This window comes from Nesoenas mayeri, assembly GCF_963082525.1.
Source record: "Nesoenas mayeri genome assembly, chromosome: 1".
In the NCBI taxonomy this organism is placed as follows: Eukaryota; Metazoa; Chordata; class Aves; order Columbiformes; family Columbidae; genus Nesoenas; species Nesoenas mayeri.
Window position 1 is genome coordinate 130,172,811 of NC_137541.1, and position 20,458 is coordinate 130,193,268.

Below are 20,458 nucleotides of genomic sequence, written 5' to 3' on the forward strand. Positions count from 1 at the left end.
TTAGGTGTGTTTTTAAGAGGAAAAAAAAAAGAGATACCATTAAGTTCAAGCAGGGACATGATTGTGACATGAAGGATTGGATCCCACATCAACAAGCATCAGGAAATTCCCTTTTTGAACTTTTACTTCCCTTCTGGCACCATTCCTTGATACACTATTATTGCAAGGCCTGAAAGGCATCCCCAGCCCCCTTTTCTGTGCAGAAGGAGGACAGAAACGGCCCCATGTGGGAGATGGAGCTCCCCTTGGGTAGGAAGATGGGCCTGGAGCAATTGTGTGCCATGCTCCACTGCTGCATGCTCTTAGAATCGCAGAATCATTTTGATTGGAAGAGACCATCAAGATCATCGAGTCCAACCATAATCTAACTCTGCCACTAAACCATGTCCCTAAGAACCTTGTCTAAATGCCTTCTAAACACCTCCAGGGATGGTGACTCCATCACTTCCCTGGGCAGCCTGTTCCAATGCCTGACGCCCCCTTCCATGAAGAAATGTTTCCTAATATCCAACCTAAACCTCCTCTGGTGCATCTTGACGCCATTTCCTTTCTCCTATTGCTTGTTACTTGGGAGAAAAGACAAACACCCTCCATGCTACAACCTCCTTTCAGGTAGTTGTAGGCAGCGATAAGGTCTCTCCTCAGTCTCCTTTTCTCAAGGCTGAACAGCCCCCACCCAGTTCCCTCATCAGACTTGTGCTCCAGGCCCCTCACCAGCTTCGTCACCTCCTCTGCACTCTCTCCAGCACCTCCATGTCTTTCCTGTAGTGAGGGGCCCAAAACTGAACACAGGATTCAGGGTGCGGCCTCACCAGCGCCAGGTATAGGGGCCCTCGCACAGGAGCCCAAAACGCTGGCGAAATTGCAGGAAGGTGTTTGCACTCCCTCCCCCAGTTTCCCTGTTCTCCCCTCCCCGTGGCCTCCCCTGGCGGTCTGTGCGGCTCCACCTGTCCCCAGTTTCCACAGCACACAGGGCAAGGGGTCAGGCGCCCTCTAGGGGCTCCACTCCGCAGTTTCCTTGCGGCACCACACCCCAGCCATTGCTCCCACTCGCGTTTCCCCCGCGCGGGTGGCGCCCCGAAAGCGCAGCAGCACGTGGGCGCCCCCGAGGCCCACCCCGCTGCGGGGCGGAACTTTTTCTCCCGCCCCACCTCTGTGCCCGCCCCGGGGAGGGCGCTGCGCCGGGCTGAGGGAAGCGCCTGCGCGCTGTAGCCGCCGGCGCAAGCGCGGGGCCGGAAGCGGGGCAGGCGGCGGCGCCGGTGAGCAGCCATGAGCTTCCTCATCGACTCCAGCATCATGGTTACTTCCCAGGTACCCCGCTGCTGCGCGGAGCAGACCCCCTCCTCGCAGAGGGGGTGAGGCGGGGAGACGAAGTGGGTCATACCGCGGCCGTGGCCCGCTCGCCACCCCTCCGGCATCGGCCGTTTGGAGTGCTTGGGGGCGTTGCCTGCGGGCGCGCATGCGCACGGCCCGGCGTTAACGGCCGTGCTGCCGCCCGCCGTACCGGCCCTGCTGCCCGGGTCCCCTTGGCTCCGCGTAGCCAGCGGAGGGAACGGCGCCGTGCCGTTCACCATCCGCGGCTCAGCGGCTACTTTGTGTCACTGTGGCTGCCCGACCTTTTTCTATCGCCTGAGCTCCTGTGGCAGGAGAAGATAAGGTGTATACATCTTTGGACGGCTTTCTTACGTGTCACGGTGGCCGTTGCCCTCGTGCAGTTAACTGTCAAGTCAGAGTGTGATGCATGAAGAGGTTCATTAAATAAGGTTGTGAGGAATAGGGTTTTTCTTGTAAATACTGCATCACTTCTATACATTTAAGTTTTTTTTTGTTGGAACTGAAAGGGAAGTTCACCTTTCTGTTCTCTCTGTACTAATTTTGGTTTTGATATTTTTCGAGAAACCTTCCCATTTGTGTCTTTAGGCCCTGGTTTGCTACTGAGGAGTTTGCTTGTTTACAGCTTTGGAAGATTTTTCATTATCTGCTTTAAGGAATATACAAAGACACCATGAAAACCTCTTTCTCCATTGATCCATCTGTGATTTGGAACTTCCTTCTGCTTTTTCTTTCTGCTGCCAACTAAGTCATCTTTCAACTCGTCTTTGCTTTACACCAGCTGAATTCACCTAGAAGCCCTTTAAAACATTTCCTGCCATTCACTCTTTATCATTAGGAAGTGGGCTGTCATCTTAACATACTTGAAGCTGTCTTATTGTTTTGTGGGAGGAAATACCCTCTTCTTCTTCATTAACTTCCTTTGCTACTAATTTATTTTGTCATTGTCTTGTCTTTGACCTGCCTCTTCTCCTTGCTACCTCACTCACTCCTCAGTAAGCATCTAAATACCCTTTCTTCCCATCTTCTTCTGTGGCAACTGAGGTGGTCCAACTGTTTGCATCTGCCCAAAGGGCAAGGTTCTGCTCCCTCTTCACTTCCACTTTGCTGCACAGTCATACTCTTTTATTTGTGGTCTCTCCCATATTTGGTTTCTATAAATTTAACTGAATCACAGAGTGATCTGATGAGCTTCAGAGCTGGTGTGAAATTTTGTTCTCTAATGAGGAGGGATGAGCTGAGGAAAGAGGACCTTTCCTTTCTCAACAGAAGTCATGTACAGACTTTCATGCACAACTATGGGGTTTTCTTGACAGTTTTCAGGACAGCTTTTGGCCATTTCTTAGAGGTATAGTGTCCTCCTTGGTAATGATTTGATTTTTGCTCCCATCATTTGCTTTGTATTCGAAGATCTAACTTATCAAATTACATTTATTTGATTTGTGATGATAGCTTTGCATCTTCCCATCATCTTCAAAAGTATCAAGTTAGATATTTAATATCTGCATGTAATTGTCAAATGCTCAAGAATTTTCTGATTTAATGTGTTATGGTCACCTGGAGTGTCTTGGAGTGTGAATTCTTAAGGTAGTGCCTTTCTATGCTTTTGTACAGTCCTTAACACACTGAAAATCTAATCTTTATATAACTTCATCTGTTACTATTGCACTTGATTATCTCCTCATCTCTTTACTTATTTCTTTTTGAAGTGTTTGTCTCTACCTTTTTCCTCTTTTGCGTTAAGTGAGGAATTACTATATGTAAATATCACATATCATACTACTTTGACTTATGACCTATAGGTAAGAGGCTTGTGGAATATCTTTTTGCTATCAGTTACTTTCAGGTCTGAAGTCCTCCTCAAACAAGTTTTACCAGCTGTTGCCAATCACTAGACCTTATTATTATTTTAGTTCTTCTTTTGAGGCAAATGTTTGATCTTCCTTGCTCAGCTTTCCAGGTATTCCATGTCTGTAAATCATGTTGTTCTGTTACCTTTGCTTCTACGAGTTGCTCCTGATGCAGAGTGGAATTGTCCACAATGATTCCTGTGATTTTGTCTTTGAAAGTTTCCTGTGTCCACAGGAGGCCAGATGCTCTGGCCTTCTCTATGTGCTCTTGAAAATAAATACTGTCTTTGTCTTGCGCTTTCTAGCATATTGTGATTTTTCTCTTTACTTGGGTCAAAACTGCCTTTATAAAAATATTTAGTATCTTCTGAATTATCTTTTTGCTTTAATTCTTTTACATTGTTACACTTGTTTTTAGTGTTTTGAGGAATAGATGGGGCTACCCATGTAAGGCCTGATAGCCCAGTCTCCATTTTCTGGCTGAAGATGGGTAGTTATAGTTTTGACCACATTGTTTAAGTTGTATTTATTTCATGTAACTCATCTGCAAAATAGTTGTGGTATTAAGTCCATCTCCTGAGGTGTGTATGTTGAAACTTAACTAAGTTTTTGTCAAGTGATCTGAGAGCCATGGAAATGCAAAGCATTATTGGCTTGTCATGCTTTACGTACCTTTTCTGTGTGGCTTTCTGCAACTCTGGCTTGTGGTTTGAGGCATTCAGCTCTGCCTTTTCCCTGCCTTAGAGATGCTTTTAAAACATTTCTCCCACATTTTATTGGTGTGTAACCAGATCCAGTGTTAAGACCATTCCAGAAAAATCAAATGCACTTGTAGTCTGAAAGAAATGGCACATATTTTTATAAAATGTGCTCATCCCTAGAAGATGTGTATTGTGGACTTTCAGGTGTTTACTTTTCCTCTGTCACTGTGTTTCCTGTAAAAACTATACACTTTAATTCTGTGGATAGAAGAGTGAAACAAGAAACAACCGTGCCAAGGATTCTAGCAGGCTAGGAACTGAAAAATTATGAGCACTTGGCAATATAGGAATGGGCTGTCATGACTGGATCTTCTGGAAGGTCATGGCTTTCTGTGTCTGCTATACTAGAACATTTAAAATCTTATTCTATCCATGGTACCATGGCAACTTTTAGTCTTCTGTGGATCTTGGGTACTCTGGCCTAGCTCTCTTCCTTCCATTTCGTTCATTTATGGTCAGTAGTGAAATAGCTTTGTATTTTGCAAGTTGCTGGATACAAATGTTAAGTGCTTCATCTCTTCTGCAGGTGCTGTTCTTTGGATTTGGGTGGCTGTTCTTCATGCGTAAGCTCTTCAAGGATTATGAGGTGAGAAGGAGCCTTTCATTACTATTCTGTATCTCAAATGTTACTTCCAATTACAGAAATATTTTTGAAACTGCATTTGGCCTTTTTTCTCTCTTTAAGCCCTCTTATTTCTAATTTTCTTTACTGTTACTTTTGTTTCCTCTTGTGCTTTTATTTAAAAGACTCCTAGATATCTGAATAAATGGGTTCTTCTGAGACCACTGAAAGTTTCCATATTGGGTACTGTAAGGTGAAAATAAAGTGAAGGAGGTGCAGGGATAGTAGGAAACTCTTTTGCCTTATGCTTGAGTAAGCCTGCCTTACGTAATTGTAAAAGTTTTGTGACAAAATCAAATTCAGTGGTTAACTTTCAACTCAGCGAGGTATATTTGGTGTGGCTGCCTTGTTTGTGAGGATCAGATAGGATAAAACTATCAATTCTCTTATCCCTAAAGGGGTATGAAAGAATATAGTCTAGGTCAGAGATGCCTTAAGTGCAAGCCAAATTCAGACCCCAAAAGTTTTTCTGATGTAGATCTCATTTTTAAATCTAAGGTTAAGATGAAAGAGCTCTGTTAGCAAGGGTCTATCATTAGTCATGCTGACATAGGGCATTGCATGCTTGACATCTCATCTGTGTAAGGCATCTCTGTTAAATGTGCTGATAGCTGCTATCAGTGTTATACTGAGCAACTTATGAGTTTGCCCTCTGCTTTCAAACAGGCTGTTGGTTTCTTCCTGTTTAGATAAAGGGCAAGGTGCCTTGAAACAGGAGACCCAGTTGTGTGCCATTGTGCCTTGTGTTTTTTCGTTTTGTTACCTGAGGAATATCAGAATGCCATTCTGGAAATGTAAATGCCTGATGTCTCTGGCTTATTTTCTCCACTGCAGGTACGACAGTATGTGGTCCAGGTGATCTTCTCTGTGACTTTTGCCTTCTCTTGTACCATGTTTGAACTCATCATCTTTGAGATTTTGGGGGTGCTGAACAGCAGGTGAGTCTGGTCCAGGTGATCTTCTCTGTGACTTTTGCTTTCTCTTGTACCATGTTTGAACTCATCATCTTTGAGATTTTTGGGGTGCTGAACAGAAGGTGAGTCTGGGTACTCACTCAAGGACTAGCCTGCCTTGTGTTCAACAGCTTCAGTCCAACTTCTAAATGAAAGGATTAGTCTTGGGTTGAGGAAATTGTATGAGAAAATTGTCAACAGCTCAGCAAAGATGTGTGAGCAGCAGGATTTGTTTATTTGGCAGAACATGGGACTAGAAGACATAAACTCCTGATTTTCCATGCAGTTGCTATTAATCTGGTCTAGGTCCTTAGGGCAAGGCTTTAGTCTTTGGCTTTCTCCATTTGTGTAGTTAAAAGAAACAGTTGCTTTATGGGAGTGTTGTGAGGCTTCAGATCATGCTGAAGGGCACTTTCCAGATGTTAAGGACAAAAGAAACTGTAAGCACTAGTTTTTCTGTGGTGGTCAGAGCAGAAAATAAGATGGGAAGCTAACTGTGGAGTCAGAACTACTTCTGTAATAATACGATATTTGTGAATCAAAGACTGATTCTCCTTTGACATAGGGTGAGGACTTCTACATAAAGGGGATGTTAAACGCTGTCTACTTCAGAAGTCAGTAGAAAAGAGAAGATAGAACAGTAACATGTAGAGGCTAGCTGAGGTTTCCTATTTATTCTCTCTCATCATACTACTGCAAGAGAGCAGTCAAAGGAGTTGAAAGGGAAGAAGTACAAAACTGATAAAAGGTAATGCTAGTTCTGACTGTATGTTATTAATCTGTAGAGCTTCAAGCCAGCGGGATCGCTGAGGAGAATGCTTTTATAAGCTTCAATAAAGGGCTGGACATCAATATAGATGGAAATGTTTGCCTCTGAATTAACTAGGAAAAAGTGACAAGGATCCTCATAATTTCTCCTTGCCCAAGGCATAAAGAGGATAAATGTTAATACTGGGAACAGGACATGTATTTTTCTGTTCAAACTAAGTGAAAAGTCACTTTGGCCAAGATGAATCTCATCTGCATTTGAATAATCTCCTTTAGTCAGAGAAGTATAGATTATTTTGGTATGCATGTATATTTTAAAATTCTTGCTTTGCAGTGTCTTGGACAGGAGACAACTCACTTTGAAGTGAAACACGTTGAATTATGAACATTAAATATTCTTAATCTTTTGTACTTGAATTAGCCATTTTTTGACTCAGCCACTCATAGCAAAAAATTACTGCTTATATGTAGTTTTCATTTACCGTTCAACTAGATGAGCAGTAAATCAAAAGAATCATGCTGCAACTGATATTAGTGACTGTAGAGAATACAGTATCTGATAAAATAACTCAGTGTGTTTTTCTGGATAGTTGTTGATTTTGACATGCACATTTTTGAGCTCTGTATTAAAAACAAAAAAGCCAAAACAATCCAAAACACTAAACAAAATTCAGAATATTCTGTATGCTAGGCCAATATTATCCGATGTTTGATGTAGTTGAAAGGATTGCACTGACATACAGTTGTCCTAGAGAAACTTGTTCTATCATGATAGTGTGCTAATCAGTGTTTTGACTTTATTTTAGCTCTCGGTATTTTCACTGGAAGCTGAACCTGTGTGTCATTTTGCTCATCCTGGTCTTCATGGTACCCTTCTACATTGGTTACTTTGTTGTGAGCAATATCAGATTATGTGAGTACTTGGTTTATGGCAGTGGGGCTTCTAATTTTTCTGGGAGATGTGTTGGTCGCTATGCCCATAGTTCCCTTCTTCCTCTGGCTTTGTTCTGGCTGGATAATTTCTCTTTGGAACTTAATGCTTTAGCATTAACTGTTATTGAGCAGGTAGGAAATACTTTACCCCAACAAATTTAGCTTTTCTTTATGTGTTTTGACAAAATTGAGCACCTTAGAGTGACATTACTGGAATTTGTTCCTTTCCAATGTCAAGCTTGTAGCCAAACTCTGGAGCCCTTGGCAAGGCTGTGTTGTTCTGCTAGGGGTTAAAAGAAATGAGCCAGAGCAGCTCAGGCAGAAAAGCTCAATAAATTACCTTTGCTTTTTTTGCTTACTGCTGTCTGGATGAGGCCTTTTCCATGCGCTAATGGATGCTTACCCTTGAGCTATTGATATGCATTGCTCTTTTGTATTAAGCTTCAGCATGTAGGTTGGGACTATTTAATGTGTAGATTGGGCATGAAGATGAGGTATTGAAGTTTCATGTTCAGGGTCAGACAAGAAAGATGCAGCTAAGTGATCCCCTGTTCATAGTGGAGCCCCCTTCACACATCCATGGGGAAAAGCCAAAGTGGTGCGTGGCTGTGTTAGCTCTTGCAAAGTGTGTTGTCTCAAAGAGGTGGTTCTGTAGGAAATGAAGGGGTGCATACTGCTGGCTGTGGCTCCAGCAGCTGACACCTGCTTTGACCACCTGTGCTCAAAGCAGCCTTCAGACCAGTGTAGCAATTTTGTAAGCTTGAAAAAGCCCTAAAGGAAGAACTTCTATAAAATACTGTTGTGTTTTTTTGTTCTCTCCATTAGTGCACAGACAGAAGCTGCTTTTTGCCTGTGTTCTTTGGTTGACGTTCATGTATTTCTTCTGGAAACTGGGAGATCCATTTCCTATCCTCAGCCCAAAACATGGTGAGTTTCATACTCTTGCTCATTCTTGCTCTACTGAAAGTAGGATTTGTTGTCTCACTTTTATCTTGGAGCTATTATTATGTTATCTCAGCTCTACAGCTGAGACTGTAGAGGTGGTTCTTGCAACTGAGGGTCTGCTATGCTTTGAATCTGAAGATCATTGGATTGACAGAAATGGGTGGGCATACCTAGAATTATTTGCATTAGTTTTCTTCCAATGCCACAAGAAAGCTTCAGGGCAGTGAATTAGTCCTAACAGAACCTAGAGTACGTAAGAATACAGTGTACTGTTTGAGGACTTTCCTTCATTTGCACAAAAAGTTGATCACAATTTTTATTAATTTGTTTCTTCTGTGGAGACTAAGACTAATTTATGTAAGAAGAGAATTGACAACCAATCCTTCATCTGATGTTTTTCAGTCAGATTGTTTCTTGGGACTGAAATCAGATCAGTTTAACATAGGTGGCTGTCTAGTTGATAAAACATGGCAGGGTGCCTAAACACCAGAGCTATATAGACTGTAGCCAGCAACATGTCTGGCAGCATGTTCTAGCTTCGGAACAGCTTTGTACATCACCTGAGCCTAAAGATAGTATGGTTGTATGGTGCTAGAATGGGATTTGGTAAGTCCTGCTAGATGCCGGAGCTATTTATGTTCCGAATTAGCTTGGGTATCTCTGTGTTGCAGTCACAGAACCAAGAGTATTTATAGTGTGAGGATACTGCATGCACTTGGGTTAATTTGAGTGCAAAAGAGTTTGTTAACATGTGCACAACTATACTGAATCCTTTGGGTACCTCAGTGTGTCTTGTAACACTATAAGAACAGAACTATTTGTCTCCTGGGTTTCCTGTGTACCTTATATTGTCATTATCTGCTGCACTGGAAAATTATTTATATATTGTTCTCAACAGGTGAAATTCAGTCAGTTTGTTTCCAGTTGGTGAATATGTCTGTCTGCATAGATAAATGTCAACTTAATCTTTCTGTTTTCTAGGAGGCTACTTTACTCTGTACTAATCTGTAAGAGAAAAATTGAAGGATACCAGCTGCTGTAGGGTCTGCTCACTCTTCCATCTGTGGTCCTTTAACTTTCATTTTGCAATTGTGTCATTTGCCACTGAAACACAGAAGCTACTGTATAGTGCCGATCCCTCTGCCCACTTTTCATTGCCAAGAAAAACATGTAGCCACTCTGAGTTGCAGAAAGTGCTTGAGTTGGCAGAATATGCTAACCCAATGGGAACTTAGCTATGGGGTTTATGTACTCCTCTTCAGATCACTGAAAAGATTTTGTGCAGCTGCATAATAGCTGCAGATTTCCAGAACTGTTAGTGGGATGTTTTCTCTTTTTACCTTCTGCTTTACAGGATGATACCTCCACTTAACAGTTGCACAGTGCCTTATCTTACCAGGTGTAGACCTAAGGTTAGAGTAAAGGATTCTAGGCTTTTTCCTTGCTGCTGTCCTGCTGGTTGCTGCTGTCCTGCATGTACTGAAAAGGCTTCTGCAGGGCTTTGTCATGTGGTGGTGGCCTAATTCAGACAGATAGGGTCCTGTTGTGGAGGGAGATATGATAGAAGGCTGTGCTTAGTGGGCGCCTCACACTGTAGTGCCTTTCTCAGTGTGCCTGCCCCCCGGCTCCCTTGCAGGTATGGTGGTGTGCTGCAGCTGGGGAATTGTTCTGACTATTGGGGCCCTTTCAAATACCTTCACTGACATCCTGTGCCAGGGGGTGCCTTGCCTGGGGATGGTGATGGCTGCCTGCTGCAGCTGGGAAATGCACCATTGATCAGAGCTCCAAATCAGGAGCCCTGGTTGCTCTGCAATTTGCTTAACAGCCCTCAGTTTGGGAGCTTGTAGTAGAAGGAAGGTTATGCTTTATTCAGTTACATACTAGTATTCTAATAAAACTCTCATCTTTATCTATGTTGGTAAAATATTCATTTTATCTGACCTGATCACAAGAGGGTTGCTGTGAGTGCTGTAGGGAAACATTGCTTTAGCCAGTGGAATGTCATGTCATTTTGAAGGCACCTCTGTTTTAACTGCTGCTGTCTGACAATGTATGGGGCAAAAGGCCAATGTATTGTAGCATATTCTGTAGCTGGTATAAATCTCTATGCAGCTGCACATGACTGGGTGTCTCGGTCCCCCTTTGTGAAGTCTTTTTGCCTTTTTTTCATCATTTATTCCCCTTCTCTGAAGCATGAAATGTGACTTGGCGCTTGGCCATCTCAGCTTTGCAGTCATGTAAGCTCCAAATGTGCTGTGCGTGGCAGCTGCTCTATAACTAGCTCCCTAAAAAGTGGGTGATGTTTAGTAGCTCATGGCACTATATCCTGAGAAGACAGGTTGATGTCTGTGTTTAATGACTGACAAGAATAAATGCAATTTCAGTGCTTGGTGTTGGTTACAGCACAGGCTTGATGTTCATGCTCTTTTACATGAACATGTGCTTTCGACTGCACTTGGTGCTCAGGTGGAATGCCTTATTAGTGATCACCTCAACAATGTGTGTGTGCACAAGATGAATACAGGACAGCCGTGGGTATACCGTACCCATTCGTGCTGTCATAACTCCTCTGTCCTACAAGCACGAATTGCTTCTGATCTGGAGGGGTCACTTCTAATGGCAATTGACAGGATAGGCCTTCCTCTCTATGGTCTAGACATTTTTGGGCCACTTTGCCAGGGCTAACTGGTTCAGTAACTCTAATCCTAGTTATTGCAGAAGTGGCTTTGCAGAATATGCCTTCTTTATAGTGTTGTGTGGATGATCTGTGTTCCCCTCTGCGAAGTACAATTCCTAGTGTTTTATTGATTTATAACCAAAATGTTGTTAGTCCCCTCCAGATCTGCCTTCAGCTTCCTCATAGCTAGAATTTGCTCTCCCTTTTTTTAAGCAGGGTAATGTGGTTTCTGAGGGAGACTTTCTACCTCTATCTTTTTGTAGTCTCTGTCGGTACTTCATGTTATAATACCTCTGGGCATTGCAGTGGGAAGGCAATTGGATTCATTAAGCAGCTCTGTATGTGTGTTATGTTGTGAAGGCAGCAAGTGTGTAGCAGAGTGAAGAGAGCAAGGTTTCTAATGCCGTGTTTTTCTTCTCTCAGGAATCCTGTCTATAGAACAGCTTATCAGCCGTGTGGGTGTGATTGGGGTGACACTCATGGCTTTGCTCTCAGGATTTGGTGCTGTCAACTGTCCATACACTTACATGTCCTACTTTCTCAGGTAACTGCAGCCTTGTGAAATATTTCATCCATATTTTGAGTTTATTTTCCTGCTTTTCCTGTGGCATTGATTCAAGTTTTTCTATAACTTTTTTCTCAATCTAGCTATTACCATGTCTACATGCTAGAACCATTTCCATTGCTGAAGCTGTTTATACAGGCTTCTCTCTTTGTTTCATGAGCATGTGCATATTTCCTCAAAAATGTGCTAGCAGGCCTAATTGGGTGTCTTCATTTTGCAGGAATGTGACAGATGCAGATATTCTGGCTTTGGAGCGACGACTCCTTCAAACTATGGACATGATTATTAGCAAGAAAAAAAGGTGAGAAGGCAGCAGTAGTGTGAAATTATTTATTTCAAGGCTTTTCAGTCAATATGGTATAAGATGGTTCTTGAAATTAACAAAATTGTTAGTCTTGTCAGGGCTACATGTTCAGTGAAGCAAGTGGCTGAATTGCATTGAGCTGTGTGGTGGTTCACTCTGGCCTGACATGCAACTTATTTTTTCCCAGGCATGTACACTAAATAGCACCCTTGCCACAGTGGCACAGATGAGGTTTCCAAATAAATTGTAACTCTCTAATGGCAGTGTGACTACTCTGCAAGATGGGCACCTTTCTTTCCTGATGAGTAAGTGACCCCTAAACCACTGCAGCTGGTTCTCCTACTGGTGGTTTCAATAGGGCACTTGGTTCATACGTAGTCAACCCTCTCCTGCTCTGTGGATCTGCTGTTTCCTGGTCAAAGCTGAAGCAGGCTACTGAGCTGGTGTGGACACAGCTATATTCTTGCAAATGAAAATTCATGTTGCCAAATAGAATGTAGCATAGTGCACAAGCATGCCATCAGAATTCTGCTTTTGTTGGTTTAGCTTATTCCATGCACCTCAAGCGAAAAAACTACTTTTGGAAACAATGCGATTTCATTTACACTGAAAAGATTTTTGTCATTCTTCCAAATTACGTATTACCTGACCTACTGGTTGTGCAGAATAAATACAATTACTGTAGTCACTTCAAAGGTTTAACTGTTTGACACTAAATTCCCCCAAACTTTACCTTTGGTGCACTCCTATTTTAATCTACTCTTCTAATGTATGATGATGGAGATTTTTGGTAGTCTAACCTTGCTGAATTAGTCACCAGTGTGCCTAACTGTTGATCAGCATTAGCATATAAAAGTGTAGGTAAAGCATAACTTTTTTCTTCCCCATTGAAAATGTGAAGTGGTGAACAAATGTTAACTTGATATTTGTGGTCATATATGAGGTGGTAAGTAGTGAGAGAATTTAATTACTCAGGTCTAATTGATTTGACTGGGAGCATACTAAAATACTGGCTTTGGAGTTAAAAGATACTGTGTAGTGCAGCTTCTGACTCTGTGCTCTTTGTTTTGTACAGCATTTTTGGACTTCTGGTTCAGGTAGAGTGATGTTGGGGTAAAAGTAAGGACGTCTGGGGCTCGTAACTGGCTAGTACTTTCTTCTTATGGCCAGGAAATCTGAATGTAGCAACTTTCTAACCATTATGAAGAGCCACATAAAGAGACTTAATCACAGTTATACTGAAGTTCATGTATTTATGTTTAAAAAATCCCCCAAACCAAACAAACTCCAAAACACTGTGCAAGAAATGTGCAAGAAATAGCAAAAGCTCGAGCTCTGTAGATTTCAGTCTCTTTTTGCTTCGACAGAGAGCAGTGGCTTGCATAATTGGACTATTTGCTCATATAAAATGGAGTTTAAGAAGTTAGATTTGTATCAGTCCAAATGCAAGCCAAATTATTTGACAGAACAAGCAGGAAAGCAGTATTTTAGTGTAGGATAAACGCTATACTTCCATAAATTGTCAGTTACTTGCTGGCCACCTTTTCAGTACTGCTGATAACTCAGAACTTCTCAATGCCCCCCAGGGTATATAGAACATAAAGCTTTTTTTTTTTTTTTTCCTAATCTTGACATTTCTTCCCATACTGAACCTTATTCATACTGGCTTTCTTGTCAGTGCGAGATAGTTGTTGAAAGCTGTTTCCCTGATGCTTTTTGCACAGGAATTGTTGTTGTCTCCTTCCATATGGAAACTCGCCTCTGAGGTTGGCAGGTTCTTTATACTCATCCTTGCAGGTATGACATAACTAAGCCTCAGGTTTGAAATGCCTAGATTCTGTGACACCATTGCTTCATTCTGCTTTATCTAAGAGTCAAATCAGCCTACCTGAAGTAGGTATATTGCCTATCTACACAGGCAAAGTGTGTGATTTTTGTCTGTGGATCCTTTCTGTGACATCTCCAGAACTCCTGACTCTACTGTGTGGGTACAGAGATCCCTGTCACTTCTCAAAAGAAAAGATTCATGTTTGTATACTTACAGCCTTGTGCTTCACTTTGACATTACTGCAACACTGGATCGTTTGGGATGGAATGTGTGAATTGGGAAAACAGGGATTAAAAATGCAGTTCTTATATTTGGCAGCTGTCAGGATGAATTGAATCATTCCAAGATCTCTGTTATTTGTAGTCTGTGGCTGTATGTGCTTTTTTGTGTTATGTGAAGTGCTCCAAGTGTATTTCTTTTGCTGGATGTGAAGGAGGAGTAGTTTATTTATTTATTTTTAATTACACTGCTTGAAGAGCACTCAGTACCAAATGTAGCAATACTGGCTGCAGATACCAGAAAGGGCCTAAACACTGTCGAACCATGGATTGCCTTGACAGTCCTATGAATAGTTTTCAGCTTAGGAGTGGATAACTGGCTCACAAATTTCAATGGGTAGAAATGTGAGGGAATGAGGCCAGAAGTCAACGCTGCTCATGGGGATTATGCTGCAGTGCACGTGGAGTGTGTGGGACAATATGCAGCTGCTGCTGTAGTGTTGGAATTAGCTTCAGGAGTCACGTTCAGATTGCCTGAAGCATCTAATGGTTCAGGCCAATAATGGATTTATGTGTTTCTGCTTCATAACAGCTTGTCATGCAGCCCAGTAGTGAGTGACAGCATATCAGAGAGTGCTCCTGCATACCATCTAGCACTCACAGTTCTTTGGAAGAGGCAGATGTGCAGTGATAAAGAAGAAGTGTTCAAGGGGAGAGGGGAGCTTGAGAAGCCTTCCAGTTCCTGAACTTGAGATAGCAGAGTCATATGTTTGAGGAAAAGAAAGCGACTAATCATATGACTGAGAAATCCTTTCGAATTTTTATATTTAATTGGGTTTAAATCCCTTTAAGGATTGAAGCAGGATCCTGAATGGAAGTATTGAGAAGAGTCTCATTGAATCTTGCTTGATTAGATCTGGGCTCTACTCCAGAGCTAATCAAGATAATGTTATGAAGCAAGACTGGTGCTTGAGGGGGTAAAAAAAAAAAAGGGGGGGCATCTGTTTGCAGTGGATTTAGTTTAACAGTATCTTCTAAGGAACTGTTTCTTGGTTGTGTGTTTTTTATTTGTTTGTTTTGTTTTGTTTGGGTGGGTTTTTTTTAAATTTTGTTTTCTGTTTTGATTTTTTTTTTTTTTTAATAAAAGTACTTTATTTTTAAGGACTTGTGTTTTCTGTTCTTTCAGGATAGCAGTGGCTCATAGGACAATGTTCCAGAGAGGAGAAGTACATAACAAACCCACTGGCTTCTGGGGAATGATAAAAAGTGTCACAACATCTGTTTCAGGCAGTGAAAGTATCCTTCATCTGCATGCTGTTACCTGCCTCCAGAGGTGGCTCCAACTTTATTCTGTTTTGAGAGGAAGAGTGTTGGCTGAGCCAGTTACAAAGTGTTTGTGTTTCAACATGTTTCAGCAGTCTCAGCAAAACGCTGAGACTCCTTGCAAGTTTGCTCACTATCACTGTACTACCTGCCTGGTGTTTGAACACATAGTTTTACTGTGACCCAGACGGGAGTCATATGCTACTACCCTGCCCTATAAATGGGTTGTTGCGTCACCATTTGAGGGGTACAGCAGGTCACAGGACAGATGTGCACACATATGGTGTCACATTACAGATGTGATCACATCACTGACATGGGGGGGCAACTTTCTATTTTGATGTATCCTCTGCTCATATGAATGACCTGCATGCATATTTTTCTCATAACTTGAAATATGCTCTTCCAGAGTGGAGAACCTGTGACGTACTTGAGCAAACAATGGGGTTGGCTGAGGTGCTGGAACAATTTACCTGGCTTATAGTTGGCTTTCTGGCCATGTTGGAAAGCTGTGAGAAAAAGAAAGGGAGGAAACAGCTTGTTGACTAAATAAATTGTTCTTATGATACAGGTCACTGGTGCTATAGTAGTGTGACAAGAAGGTTGATAGGAACAGGTGAAGAGAAGTTGTTCTGCCAATGTGAAAGGGATAGAAGGAATCGATTGGGAATTACAAGAGTCTGTATTTCTCTAACTTACAGTTGCCTACCAACTATTTCTGCTGGACTACTTAAAAGTGCAAAGGTTGCATCTTTAAGGCTGAAGAGTCTTCTTCCTCTCCCACTACCTGTTAAAATCAGAATTTGGCTGTTTGACTAGTCTCTTTATAATAACCACTAATCTCTTGGAGCAGTTACTCAGCAGTTTTGCTTATGAAAGTGATGTGAGAGTGACATATGACGATGCACTTCAGTGGCAAGGGATGCTGCCCAAAGTGGGACATCAGTTTTCAAGGATCTTTTGCGCAATTGGTTTCCCAGGCAGAAGAATGAAGAGCTTGTTGCGTGACTGCGTAAATACTGCGTACTGCCTACCTTCTTAAAATACAGTATTGTGCAATACATATATATCCTTGAGATTTCTTTGATTGCAGTATTAACAAGGGGCATTAAGACTGAATAAAAAACCTGATCTGGATCAAAAAAGTGGTCAAGCCCTTTAGAGGTGGTCCTTGAGCTTTGTGGGGGATGCTTTGTTTTTAAGTAAGAATTTGTGACCTCTTCTAGCCTTGACTATGCTGGTTTGCCAGATCTGTCCCTTATTCAGCAAGAAGTGGATGCCCTAGAAGAGCTGAGTCGGCAGCTTTTTCTGGAAACTGCTGACCTGCATGCAACAAAGGTACACAGCAAAGAAACTGCCCAGATGGGTGTTGGGATTCCAGGGTAGTGTGAAAGAGAATTTATATTAGAGGGGTGTCAAACTCATTTTCGCTGGGGGCCTCAGCAGCCTCACAGTTGCCTTCAAAGGGCCCAATGTAATTTTAGGACTGTATAAATATAGGAATAGTTTCATACAGTCCTAAGATTACATTTGGACCTTTGAAGGCAGCGACGAGGCTTCTGTGGCCCCTGGTGAAAATGAGTTTGACACCCCTGGGAAGAAATTGAAAGCTGTTCAGCAGGTAAATCTTGAAATGTTGTGATGTGGTGGAGTGAGGATCTGTTTCTTTAATTTGGGTTCTAGATGGCAGTTTCTCCAGTTCACATGCATACAGGTGCATGTCCCTAAAGCCATTCAGAAACTTTTGAATTGAAATTTTCAAGTTCAGAAACATGTGAATTAAAAAGTTCTAGAAGGATAAAGCTGTGTTTGCTACTATTGGTGCTCTGTTAGAATTTTGTGCTGTGGGTGATTGTGGAAATGATTTTTTTTGTGTTCTGTTTCCCCTGCCCCTTTTTGTATTTCAGGAGAGAATAGAGTATTCTAAAACTTTCCAGGGAAAATACTTTAATGTTTTGGGTTATTTTTTCTCCATCTATTGTGTCTGGAAAATCTTCATGGTATGTAAGCATTTTATTGCATTTTAAGTGTGCATAAGCAAATGTAACACCCTGTGTAGATTATGCTGTACATGCAGTTTGTCAAGTAAGGCTCTTGTTTCCTTAAAATTTGGCTTCTGGAAATTCTGAAACAAACTCGCCCTTGGTTGGAATAAAGCTCTGAGTCTGTGTGTTTGTATATAGCCTTAGACAAGCAATTCTTCCATGTGTGCATTTTGCACCTTCATTGACAAATCTGATAATCCTCTGCCCCTTTCCTGGGTGATACAAAGAGTCATGCATATGTCTCATGTGTAGTAGTGAGGTATGCTTTTTATTTTCTTGTTTGAATGTAAATCCATCTCTTCCTTGCAGGCAACCATCAATATTGTATTTGACCGTGTGGGGAAGACTGATCCAGTCACAAGAGGAATTGAGATCACTGTAAATTATCTGGGAATCCAGTTTGATGTGAGACTTTATTCCTTCTTACAGCCTTTTCAGTAGTTCCTATCTTATCTAAATAAAATCTTATTGCTGATAGGGAGAGAGTGATAGAACTCTGGGAATGTCTCTTTGACTTCTGATTTATTGGGGAGGAAGGGAAAATGCACCATGAACTTTGCTTTCACACTGATTTTTATGCCAGAATGATAATGTGATCTTACCAGAAGAGGCAGTGTTTGTTTTGGGCAAATGGAAACATGTTGGTCAACTTGCTTAGATTAATACATTTTTCTACAGAGTAACTATGTTTTGCCTGTACTCATAGATGTTCTGTCAATTACACTTCTTAAAAATATCTCTGAATATAGAGTTCTTTGTGGTTGGTATAAACTAAATCTGGTTTTTCTCATGCGTTTGGAGTAAACAGTGGCTAATATATCTGTGAAAATGTCTGTTATATAAACCTATCTGCAATGGATATCTGTACAACTAGGAAATAAAAAGACCCTGAAGAATTGGCAGCTATACAGTGTGGTGTAACTAGGATTAGTGTTAGAGATTTAACTGTATTCTTCTTGCTGATACAGGTGAAATTCTGGTCTCAGCACATTTCCTTTATTCTTGTTGGAATAATCATTGTCACCTCTATCAGAGGATTACTAATTACACTTACAAAGGTAAGAGCCAGGACACACTTGTGTGGTTTTGGGCCAGGAAAGCTATTACCAGATCTTTAACTTTAGGCAGGGCAAATACTGTATAAACCTTAAATACATATTTATGTTTTAGATATCTGAATATAAACCCTTACAGAGGGAGAAAAGGAGGAAAAATGTCTTCTGTAGTGTGTTTCCCTACTCAGTCTCTATTGTTATTACTCTTGGGAAGAGGTGCAGATGTTAAATGTAAGCCAGGATTCAAAATGATGCCGTAGCTAGGGCTTATTAGTAAGGTTGATGATGATTGAAAGAATTTAGATTGCTTAATTTCGGCTTCAGGTTCTTTAGGTAGAACTGGAAAGGCATTAACTCAAAAGACATGCGACTCATTGTGTGGGCCTGGCTTTTGGTGCCTAAGCTTAAACATTAATATGTGTCCTTATAGGACTTTTACAAAATGGTGCCATTGGCTTAGGGAGGTTGATGTTTAATACTAAGACTGGAGGTTTCTGAAAGTAGGATACAAGGCACTCCTTCAGAAAGGCACATTGGACTTAGCTGATGTCTTATTTCCAGTGTTTTTTTTTTCTTTCCAGTTCTTCTATGCCATTTCCAGCAGCAAGTCCTCCAATGTTATTGTTCTGCTTTTAGCACAGATCATGGTGAGTATGTAGAACTACGGGCACACATATATACATTTATGCATACATACTTATTTGTGTATATACATATACACATAACAAAAGTCTTTGTATGCTGACCTATCTTAGCCACATAGCCAATTGTGAAATAATTGCTACTTTCTCTTTTTTTCAATTTACAGGGTATGTACTTTGTGTCATCAGTGCTCCTGATCCGGATGAGTATGCCTCTAGAGTATCGCACTATTATTACCGAAGTCCTGGGAGAACTCCAGTTCAACTTTTATCATCGTTGGTTTGATGTGATATTCCTAGTTAGTGCACTGTCCAGTATTCTCTTCCTTTATTTAGCACACAAACAAGCCCCAGAAAAGCACATGACCCCCTAAGTAAGGACTGGAGTCACGGGCTGGACTTTGTCCTTTGAGCTGGACTCCTGCAACTCCTGTGGACTACAAAACTTGAAGAAAGCCGGGACTGTTCTGTATGTTCCAGCAGTGTAATTGGCTCTTGGAACTTTCATGTGTGTCTTCATCAAGCTCTGTGGCTCGTTTTGTTAAGGTGTCACAGCTTGAAGGAAAGGGGATGCACGTATTGAATGTGAGATAGTTCATTGCCAAGGAATAAGTGCACTCCTTGGTACATCAATATCTAGGGGGAGTGGAACTTTCTGAGTAGGCTGTCTTGGGTAAGACCTCTGACTTTTAGAAGAATGTTTTCATAGAGGGCACCAAGGAAATGTGATTTTTCTTTTGAAAATCAACTCCCAATTGGGATTCAGAGGATGGCAGTTCTGTAGTTGAATGTTTGAGCTTGTGGAATTAAAGAAGTTTTTGTAATATCTTATGCAAGCATCTCAACTTTTGTCAGCCTCAAGTATTTGGCTGGAAGTGAGCTAGAAAGTGGCCAGGATTTGTTGCCTGGCAGAAGTGGATAGAATTTCATTCCGTTTGTGTATGGAGGGTACAGGAGTGTGTATTACTGGTACCTACTGTCCTGAGTCTCATCTTTGTTTCTCTCCCTGCATAAATGGAACTGAGGTTTTGGATTCCTCTTTTTTAAAGTTGAGTGTGAAGCCAAAGACTACTGTTATGCTTTATTTAACTTATACATTACAAATGTGTTTACCTTATGTGCTGTGTATTTGGTGTTCCCCACAACCTGTGTATTCTTCTACAGTAGCCCTTTTCCTCTTCTTGATGTAATTCAAGGCATAAAAGTAAATTTTATTCACATGACTTAAACTTGTAGCTTCCTATATACACTCTCAGGCTTGGTTTAAAATTGTTCTGGAACACAAATCATAGGTGGTAAGAGTAAGACCTGGGGAAAAAAAACAGCCAATCTAAACAATTTATTTCTGTATTGTCTTTGGTGTACAGCAAGGAGGCAAAGTATACAGCAGCGGTATTACAGAGCTATTTATGTCTCATTCACAACAACATGGTGTTGACTTGGAGTCAGAGAAATGTGCATGACTAAATTATGTATTAACTACCGTGATCCACAGCTGTAGGCCGAGGAGAGAGAATATGCTTAGATGTCTTGAGTTATGAAGTTAGCTTAATGTTTGAAAGAAATTTCTGCATTGTTAGCAAGAGAAGGGAGCATAATGCACAGAGTACGTTGGCTTATGCCATCTCACAGTGGTTG

At 41.4% G+C, this 20,458-nt stretch overlaps 1 protein-coding gene across 1 annotated transcript; it reads left to right on the forward strand.

The window, feature by feature from the left end:
* Positions 1-1,224: 1,224 nt before the first annotated feature.
* On the forward strand, positions 1,225-19,869 carry GPR89B (G protein-coupled receptor 89B). Its single transcript, XM_080363904.1, has 14 exons — positions 1,225-1,311; positions 4,470-4,529; positions 5,400-5,503; positions 7,093-7,199; positions 8,045-8,146; positions 11,265-11,385; positions 11,627-11,707; positions 14,943-15,052; positions 16,329-16,417; positions 16,987-17,079; positions 17,434-17,529; positions 18,093-18,182; positions 18,761-18,826; positions 18,988-19,869. The coding sequence occupies exons 1-14, from the start codon at positions 1,270-1,272 to the stop codon at positions 19,192-19,194; spliced, it is 1,368 nt and encodes a 455-aa protein (XP_080220030.1). The 5' UTR covers positions 1,225-1,269; the 3' UTR covers positions 19,195-19,869.
* Positions 19,870-20,458: the final 589 nt, after the last annotated feature.

Coding starts and splice junctions, on each gene's coding strand:
- GPR89B (XM_080363904.1), top strand. CDS start 1,270: ATGAGCTTCCTCATCGACTCCAGCATCATGGTTACTTCCCAG. Junction 1,312..4,469: donor GCATCATGGTTACTTCCCAG/GTACCCCGCTGC, acceptor TCTCTTCTGCAG/GTGCTGTTCTTTGGATTTGG. Junction 17,530..18,092: donor ATCTGGGAATCCAGTTTGAT/GTGAGACTTTAT, acceptor TTGCTGATACAG/GTGAAATTCTGGTCTCAGCA.